General features: G+C 34.8%; 1 protein-coding gene across 1 annotated transcript in view; it reads left to right on the top strand.

The window, feature by feature from the left end:
- Positions 1-1,280: 1,280 nt before the first annotated feature.
- The window catches only part of LOC129004695 (cofilin/actin-depolymerizing factor homolog), a 28,127-nt gene continuing 18,828 nt past the window's right edge, over positions 1,281-10,579 (top strand). The window contains exon 1 of the mRNA XM_054433260.1: positions 1,281-1,435. Within this exon, the coding sequence (XP_054289235.1) occupies positions 1,433-1,435 (3 nt within the window). The 5' untranslated portion in view covers positions 1,281-1,432. The remainder of the gene's footprint in view (positions 1,436-10,579) is intronic.

The following is a 10,579-nucleotide window of genomic DNA, read 5'->3' as shown; positions in this document are numbered from 1 at the left end:
CAGACTCCAATACTCCAAATAAATGTATAAAAACGGCTTAAAACATTGTAGAGTTGTGAAAAGCCTTTGGGAGTAAGAGCTACCGGTAAACTAGTCCCCGCAATGCATTTATTATTATTGTGGTGTCTTTGCTGTAGTATGAAGAAAAAGTAATTCATATTGAAAGCATGCACATTGAAAACTGCAGAAACAGTTTTTAAAGTTGAAAAATAATCTAAGAGAATGCATCCCTAAATAAGTAAATAATTGGTTTCGTTCATACATAGAATACAGTAATTAATATTGAACCTTGAAGGCAAGAGGAAAATAATTACTGTACAAAGATAAACTTTTTTTGGAATCCCCATCAGTCTGATAGGCCTAATGCAAAATAACACATTTTATTCTGGGTATAAGTATAAGTAACAATATAGTAGTAATAATATAGTATAGTTAAATGTAGTGGTCACTAATGTACCATATCACAGACAGACACTCCATTATTTATTCATTTATTTATTTATTATAAATAACAAATAATTATGAATAACATTCGAAATGTAAACATTATCTACTGATTAAAAATGTTAAAACTAATGTCTACAAGCTACCACAATTAATTATTTTCAATTAATTGCACAAATCAAATCAATTCATAACAATTGCAGGCTGATAACTTCCCATACAAACTTCCCTCCAATATCATACCATAAAAGGTAATATCCCCCTAAGTGTACTCCGGATTGGCTAGTGTGTGAAGCGTCAAGCCGGTGTGATGACTAATTTCCTTCTTCTTCCGTCTGACTTCTGAGGCGGGGAAATTTAGTGTGCTAAGTGCAACACTTCTTTGCCATGTGGATGTGGGTTATCGCCTATCGGTTTGTTTAGAGAAGAAAATCGTCAACAACCGATATTGTGGATCCAGAAACAACAAAACAAATGGTATACATTCGAAAAAAATAATGAGTTTTCTTTAAAAAAATTAATAGTTTCTCAAATAAAATAATCTAAGTGTTTTTGAGGTTGAGTTTGGGTGTTGTTAAAGTAGTCCCATCATCGATTGCGGAATATTATTGATAAACTGCGGTACATTGATTCACTATTTTATTTGAGAAATAAAAATATTTATATATTTCATAAATCCTCCGTAATACGTCAAAGAAACTGAATAAAATTTCATTTTCACTCGGACGCATTCAGTGATTAACTCGCTAACATTGGACAAGAAGAGATTGTGGTTAGGAGGGGACGATAGGCCGCCCAATTGCGTGAGCCGTACCATTAGGAGCTGTCTGTGCGGATGGATTTTTAACGAGAGAGTCATTTTACTCTGTTCGGTTGGTAGTGGAAGCAGTGAACAGTGAACACCCTCTCTTCCACTGGATATTGGGTGACGTTAGGGTTTCTAGTGAAATAGACTGGCACAAGGTGATACGGATATCGCACAAATAAAATGGTAAGTTGATTTATTATACAGTTAACTAATTTTAGATTTAATTTTTTAGATTCACAATTTGGTTTCTCAGTTCTCACTTAGTAAAAATTATTAATCCTCATTGTGCTCCTAAATCCCTCATGCCGGTACCGCCATTTGCACATCGATTTAGATTCAGCCCTTATCATTTATTTATTAATTTTATAATTTTGTTTGTCTCCGTCGTTCTTCGTGACGCGTCAAAGTCTTGTACATACATCAGGAACATTTATTTGTTTAGGCTAAATGACCTGTTAAAACTGGTCCAGCCACACTGCCCAGGCTAAATTAATTAGGTCCTGACCATGTTTTGTAGTCTTGAGGGACTTTCATGAATTATTTTGCTAACTTACATCAATGTCATCAGGGAATACTTGTCTTTACGTGACAGATTTTTCCACCACACAAAGTAGCCCAGTGTTCAGACTTGTCATTAAGTTAGATGCCTAGGATTTTATTTAGTTTGAAACATCTTAATTTTTAGGCTAATTTCTAGGCTAACTTATTAGAACCTAAAATTAGCTAGGCTAGGTAAGACTACCGAAGGTGAAGTTAGGCTTACTTAACTTACCTAGTTGTTAAGTCATTTCGAGAACTTAGGCCAATTTGGGCTGCACTTTACTTTAGGTACACTCATTCGAATGGAAATATCGATCGATATATCGATTAATCGATTGTTTCATTCGATATATCGTTTGGTTAGTTAGGTTAGGTTAATCTTACCTAACTAACCAAACGATATATCGTATGAAACAATCGAATAATCGATATTTTCAATTCATTTAACTTATATTTCGATTTTCCATGGTGACATCATTTTACGAAAGGCAGATGATACAAAATTTACCACAACAACAACTAAAGGCTATGACTGAGTAAATAACAATAGATAAACTTAGCAAGTAACACATCAACAATGAAGATAAAAACCATGATAAATTTTGACAACTGCACTTTGATAGATCCAAAAATGCCCTCTAATAATAAATCAATAACTTACCCTATCATAAAACCATAAATTTTTTTAAGCCAACCCACATTAGGCTACACTGTAAAATTACGCATAAAACTCACACCTCATCTTGTTATCGGACAAAAACTCACGACGACGCTGCCATTTTAGGTTAGAAGATGTCAAGGGTTCTGTTCTTTTAAAGCTTTGAAAAGTCCAATCTTCTATTTGTGTGACCAGCCTGACAAAATTGATATTTTACTTTTCTTTGTCTACGAGCTTACAAAACAACGTTTTTGGACTTTTCAAATTATAGGCTATAAGTATTATATGCGCGTCAGAGACCGACAATTTTTGTTGATTCGCCAAACTAGCCTCACGTAAAAATTGGCTACTTACTTATTTACAAAAAAAATTATTGGCTGTTGGAATACATTATATGACATTATAGGCCTACCTACTTAAAATACAAAATAAAAGCAGACTTCATCCTTTTTGCAGTGGTAACACTTGTCTGCTATAGGCCTAAACCAAAATTGCGTCTGCTAATATGATTTTTTGAAATTGCTCATCTTTCAGGATATCACAACGAAACATGGCGGTTGCGAGTTCGCACGTTATTTTCATTCAAATTTAACTCATGATTGTATCAATAGGTATAGGCTACATAACACGTTCGCTACTGAGCGTTGCATATATGCGACGCCGCGGTCATTGCCACAGACCGAGGTATACATTTGAATCTTATACATAGACCAGCTGTCACTTAGTTAATGTTAACTAAGTACACACAGACCATGGGCGAAAACCTGTAAAACAGTGATCATTTACATTGTAATGCGCTACAATGCAACAATCGTGTTTGTAAATAATTTATTCTTGTTTTTTGTATTTTTTATAACCTTTTGGAATGTTGCATATATTTGCGACGCCCGGTCTACAGCGAAGACAATAGTGAAAATTATAATAGTTTTCTTGAAAGACCAAACGTCGCAAATATGCGACAGTTCATTTTTGTAAGTGTTCTTAAGAAAAAGTAGGCCTAAGTAAAAAAAAACAGATTAAGTTATTCAAGAACAGTTTATAACTGAACAAATATAAAAGCTAAATAAGATAATGTAGCATACATACTGCATACATACTTACAGTACTTGATACTTACTTACTTGATACTTGAATCCTGTATCTTTGACAGATCTAGTCTGATAGATTGATAGATCTGATAGATACATACATACAGTGATGCAGAAAAGTAAAGGCCAGTTTTTTCAACTATCATATGACGTCACCAATCATCATATCCACAGACCAAGCGACGCAGTTGTGCGTCAGACATCTCTGTAGACTACTGCAGGGAATTCAGTGCCTTCGAATAGACTGTTACAAAGATATAGACCTAAGAATTTTAATAACCTTAGAGCCCCGACGCAAATATGCGACAGCAGTCTATTTTAATGTGACTAGCCGTCGCATATATGCGATGGCAGTCTATGGGTGGCAACCGGCCGTCGCCTAAATGTGCGTCGCTGGTCCATGTGAATGAAAAATTTCATACTATTGCAGTAGCAAACATGTTAACTTAACCCTCCGAGTGTCCATAGTTTAGGCCTTAAGTTAATGTCCGCCTATTTTTGGCGCATTTGCAAGGTTTTATTAAAACGGATCTGAAAATCTTAAAACAATGTTAATTCTACTGTTCTATATACCATTTTGTTTGGAAAATCATGAGCTTCAATATCATACATAAAACCTGAATATTTGTTTCAAAAAATTTTTTTTAGGTAAAAATAAAAATTATTTTGGAAAAATTTAAAAAGAAAATAAGTTCGCGCTCAATGAAATTGTATAAATTATAGGCCTATAAATATTTGAAAATAGCCACTTTGTTCTAAATTTTATGAGGATTACAAATATATAATAATATAAGGAAGTAGATTTGCAAATAAATAAGTTATGGGCAAAAAACAGATTTCAGTACATAGCGTTTAGCTAAGAATGCATAGCCTAACCATAGCTAGGAATCTGGCTGATAATTTACATCAATAATCACTACCTACTTCTTCAGGATCATCAACCAGCCCTTCAAAATCACTTAAATCTTCTTATAATGCACCACGTATATCACTACTTTTGATTTTTAACACTAAAACAATGATAAACATCATAAAACACATCAGTCATCGGTCCGAGGTTAACTAACCTGTTTACAAATACGCACGTCAGCTGTCTGCTACAATTACGATCGGCTCGGAGAACATAAAGCGCTTAGAGACAGACCTCTGGAGAAAGCTTAGAATCTAATGAAAAGAACGATACCTAACTCGATCCAGTTCAATCCGATTTTGTCAGTCATAGAGCCTTCGCCGTAAACAGTGTTCGTGAGTCGCTGCAGCGACGCATGACACTCGGAGGGTTAAGTTATGTTATAAAATAAGGTTCATTCTTGTAATAAAATGAAACTTCAGAAAATCATCTTTCCATAAGAGTTATGTCAATTAACTGTGTATAAAATGCAAAGGGGGAACAATGTTATATTAGGCTTATCGACAAATTTTGTCAAGTGCCACTTCAGCAACACAATTTGAGATTGACATTTTTTGTCGATTCGCCACTCGTAGGGTTAAGAATATTCTCTTACAATGTGCCATGGCGGTTAGGTTTGTTTAGTTAAGTTCAGTTTATGAGAATAACAAACAATGTAGGCCTAGGCCCAAGTTTAATTAGCCCTCAAGAGTGCACAATGCAGACTTAAGCTTTGCACGTAGGCCAAAGTTGAAGATTTTGGAAAAACGTACCTAACTTAGTTTGGTAGGCCTATATACGGAGGCAAAATATTTTACTGCGCTGCGGCATTTATGTTAGGTTGTGTGAAATATGTTTGTAGGACTCCTCGTTTCGTTATGAATTGAACGATACTGGATGAGTACTAGGCCTACTTTCTATTTATGTTAACCCAACCTAACATTACTTACCGCTGCAGCGTGTTGTATAAGGGTGGCCTCCATGTAATATCAAAGGCCCCAAACTAACTTAACTTACTTAATAAGTTAGGTGTCGCTTGTCGTGTCCGGCTCTCTACTTTACACACCGCATTCCTAGACTTCCCCTAAACAATGTTTACACCCACCCTTCCCATTGGTCCAATCTGATAATGCGAGCTATGTTAAAGAGTGTGGCTAAGTTACTTAGCGGTTACAAAACTTAAAGTTATTGAGGGAAATAGTGTGAATAACTTATCTGAAACAGTGAGGGTAAGATTGTTTGGAAACATTTTATTCCATGCTTACTATGATGACCTTAATCATCCAATGTGGACGTTTTTAATAGGAGTGTAACTTAACTTATGTTAGCCTAATTTATATTTAGAACATGTATTTTCCCTGCAATATTTTAGGCCTACTCCCCAAAGCAGAACGTTTTAAACTTTATGCAATGGGCTTGGAAAAAACTCTATGGGCGTAGACCTAAGGTTACGCGTTCCAAGTTGTGTGTAAATAAACTGCGTTTGTGAAAATTTGGAAATTTAAATAAGTTTTCAAAAGCTTGGTATCGGTGCGAAAACTCCTACTGTTTACATTGGTAATTCGGTTATTCCAAGCTCTTCCTCACAATCGATGTGCCCAATTTTGACGTCCCAGCTTTCGTTTATGTATAGTAATGCATGATGGTACCGTTACTGTTTGCAGAACAAAGAATTATTCTTCCAAAAATCTTTCTAGAGAAATATTTTCTGCAAAAAAACAATTTTATTAACTTGTTATGTACCATTTTCTGCTGAAACTTCAAGGCTAGGTTAAGCGTAAAAAGGCCTTAACATGGCCTGTGAAAAAAATGGGCTTTTTGTAGCCCTCTTAATCTTTCTGCAACAATGGTAATGTTGCACTATCGCCCGTAGTTCTGCTTTGGGGGACCTACCAATAATCAAAACTATATTTAGACTTTAAATGCTGATAAAGCTGGCTTTACGACTACCTCAATGAGAACCAATGCAAAACAATATCTCACAATAATAGTAGATGCATTTTATTGAATAAGCAATGGGCCTTTTAAGCTTTTCTTATGAGGTTTTTTTGCATAATTACACCTGAGAAAAACACCTCAAATGGTAACACTTCAGTTCGAACCTAGTAGTATTTAACCTATTACTTTAAGTAACACCATAGATAACTCCCCTAGTAGACTTCTCATCCTTACGGATCAGCTGAAGACAATTTTATTGGTGCACTGTAAAGGTTGTGTTTTGTTTACAATTTGTTTCCTGCTATTTCAGCCTCTTAGGCCTAATTTATAACCTTGTTTAAACCAAATAAATTATCTAATCATAAACAATAACTTGTCCTCCAGTTGTATAACCAAACAGTAACTTAAAGCATTTAAATAATGAAATTAGCCCTAAATGAACAAAAACAAAATTTCATCACAGACTAGCAATCTGTGTGACCAACATGAACAACACACAAAAAAACGAGTTTCAAAATTTACAATGGGATGAGAAGTCTAGTGCTGGTTAAGTCTGTGATAACGCCCACCTCTATTGTAGGCTAAAAGTGTGTTTCAGGGTGAGAAATAGTTAGGCTAAATATATATCCACAGCCAGATTTTGAATTAAAGATTTGTTGATTTATTTACAAATTAAAAAACCATTAACTATTGGATACTGAAGCAGGTATCTCATCTATATGGGCCATCTTTCATCAATTTCTTAGCCTAGGCCTACTGATACTAAAAAAGAACAAGGTAGTTGTTTGAGCCAGTCCCAGAATGTGTTAGTTTTTAAATTTATATTTTCTACCTTTTTTTGCTGGTACTGTACATTTATTTGATGGGTCATAACAGTTACTATAGCTCACAATAAGTTGGTTCATCTTTGTACCAAGGTTATCTTTGGACTTGGTAAAAGGTTTGTGTTTGTCAGAAATTAGTAATTTACATCAGCATAACCTGTGTGTGGATGGCTCACATCAAGTTTCCACAATTTTAAAAATTGGCAAAAACTTAAACATGGGAATGGAATGTCTAGTTGTATCAATAGCCAAAGATAAAACTAATTAGGTAGCCTAGGCCTATTACAAACAGTACCATCTTCAAATAAAAAGGACTAATGAATTAAATAACTTCCTTATCAGCACCATACTTATTATTAAATTACCTGAAAGCACAAAGAAAATATGTCAAATACTTAACACTTGTAATTTAATATATTTACACTTTATGCTGTTTACTCACAAGACGGTAAATACATAGCCTATAAAAGATGGTATAAGTGGTGTTCGATTTCGATTAGAACTAATCATCAAGTGTATTTTGTAGGTACAAGGGTTATTTGACGCATTTCTTGTGCTTTCAGACTAGTGAATTGTGTAAGTTAAACAGGTAGCCTTTTTATTTCAAAGCAAGCCAAGTTGTAGACTAACTGAGTAGCAATTAAACTTGAGTGTTGGGTTGGGGTTATGTCGCCTTCCTAGGGAATGACTGAAATAGAACACTTCCCACACGCGGCCCAGCTATAACCAGCAGACACCAAATCTCATACACTTCATGCTTACCACTAATTTGTTTGTATTCGACTGTGTCTCCTCTACAAAGTTAAGCTCTATTAGACTAAAAGTAGTTTGACATTCTTGTTTACATAATGAGTAATTAAATGATGATTAAGTAGTCTTAATATTTATATGCTGCGAATTTTGATATTTTCAGTAGCTAACAGTTTAATTTAACACGTTTCAAGCGATTGAGTACGCATTACATTTTGTGTACGATTAATTGTTTTAAAAAAGGCCTTTTTATTAGATATCCTGTAGGGAGGTTTGAACGAGTTTGCAAACAAGCATGGTCGGACTTTAGAAATAGGGTTTAATATGAAATTAAAGAATGTTGTTTCTATATACCTACCATTTTGTAGAGCTTAAAACAACTAATTTTGTATATTGACATGTTGTTTTACACTTAGTCAGATTGTTCCACTTTGTCGAAAATTCCAAAAGAACTGTAGCCTATGTTTAAATTCCCCTTTCCCAACTTCCTAAGGAAAACTAATAAACTGTTCTAATTTGCTATTTATAAATTTATTTTGATCAAATCTGGCAAATGTGCCCATTTCATATCAAGCTGTAAAATTGAACTAAAAACACTTTATTAACTTCCCTGTATCATCAAACTAAGTAGGGTATTGTTTGATTTTTAAATAGGGAATGTTTCTGCCATGTTTGTGGAAATAGTTGGGGAAATGTAATCAGGCAAATGGAAATTTGAAACTTAGTCTGTAGGTTTGCTGCAGCTCTGCTTTTAGCGAATTTCCCATATAGGGAATAAGCTATTACCGTAGTACTCGTGGTAAGACCTGGACCGATTTACTTTTTCGTTTTGAGGTCCCTAGAGGCCAAAACACCATCTGTTCAAATTCATATATATATATTTATGTATTAGTCCGTTAGCACGATAACTCAAGCAAATATGATCAGATTTTGATGTAATTTGGTGTAAACCTACAATTATTCGAACAAGTTTGCGAATCAGCATGATCGGACTGCGGGAACGGGTGTTTATGGGGTTAAAATTTAGCAAATTCTTTTATAAAACATATGTAGAGCCTAAAAAGGTAAAAATTAGTAGGCCTCTATTGAAGCGTTACTAGATGCGACTAATGGTTACGGAGAAAATTCCAAAATATTGTAAATTTAAAATTCCCATGTTATTCTTATGGATAATAAGTAAACTGTTGTAGTTTGCTTGTTTATGAACATATTTGCACAAATTTGGAAAATGCATTTATTTCATACTAAACTAGTAACGTTAAACAAAAAACACTTCTTTACCCTCCCTGTTGCAGCAAACATACTCGTTAAAGTGTTTGCTATTTTAATAGGGAATAAATATGTGATATTTTTAAGGGGACATTTTAATTTAAATCCAATCAGGCAAATGGAAATTTGCTTAGTCTGCAGGTTTGCTACGCCAGGGGGTATTTATTTTATTATTTTTCTTATGTTGATCCTATTTGAGTGGAGGCTCCAAGGATTGCCTCCCTTCAATATGCTCAAATGAATATTTTAAAACTACCTCATGGCATGTGAAATTTAATTTAAGTTAATTAATGAAAAACTTGTAAAAATCTTAAAAATGTAAACAAATTAATCAAACCATCTACGATCTTTCATTTAATTTTTAATACATTATTTCCAGTAACCTACACTACTAGGCCTATAGAAGATTTAATACATTATTTCCAGTAACCTACACTACTATAGAAGATTATAAATAGGTTAATGGAGACCATTTGGATATATACTATTGAGCTAAGGCTGCTTAAAGTTAACGAGTAGGCTACTATACTCTGTATGATGGAACCTGTCTCCTGACCTTCTAGCTTGCGTCAGGAGACAGGTTCCATCTTCGACCATAATAATTTTCCCCTTGCTTGGTCCCCATCAAAGTCCCCTTATCATACTGAATATAAATACTCGCTGATCTGTAGAAAACAAAAGAGCTTCAAATCAGCTAGTCGAGCCTTTTAATTGCTTATATTGTAAATTAGACAATTAATAATTAAGCTATGCATTGAAACTGCATGCTTTATGGTTATAGTAAAACGGATGTTGTGTAACCCTCTCTCAAGCCCATGCTGCCTTCAGGTGACAGTCTGGCAATCGTGATCTTGGGCTTGACCGCGTCTTGTTTTGTCAGCATCTGTATTGTTTTTGTATTATTTCCAATGTGGCGGCGGCGGCGGGGGTCGTACAGATAGATGTACAGAGCGCTATCTTGCCGACTTACGGCTAAATAAGGCAACAGGAATCCCAGCTCTCACTCACTCGGGCTCTTGGTCCCATTGCCTTGTATGGCGATGCCGCTTGCCGCCATGCAGCGTTCTCTCTTGCTTAGCGAACATGTTAATTGGTTTTAATTATAATGCACTATAGAGTGTTTAACGGGGGTTGGATCTAGATCGAGCTCCACATTCCACAGATCAGTTCAGTTGCAGTATTTGAATATTACTGATTGAAGTAGGCTTAACGAAATTACAATATCAAGGATATGTATGAAATTATTATTGAAAATCCATTGAAACTGAAATTTTATAATTACTAGTAAAAACAGTTTAGGTCCTAGAATATGTACTTGTGCTATCAACAAGTGAACGTAACCGATCCTACTGCTCCTGCCACGAGCCGAGA

The sequence above is a fragment of the Macrosteles quadrilineatus genome, unplaced genomic scaffold, assembly GCF_028750875.1.
Source record: "Macrosteles quadrilineatus isolate MER2022 unplaced genomic scaffold, UCM_ALF_1.0 Scaffold_10__1_contigs__length_6754688, whole genome shotgun sequence".
Taxonomy (NCBI): domain Eukaryota; kingdom Metazoa; phylum Arthropoda; class Insecta; order Hemiptera; family Cicadellidae; genus Macrosteles; species Macrosteles quadrilineatus.
This window is presented reverse-complemented; position numbering and strand designations above follow the sequence as displayed.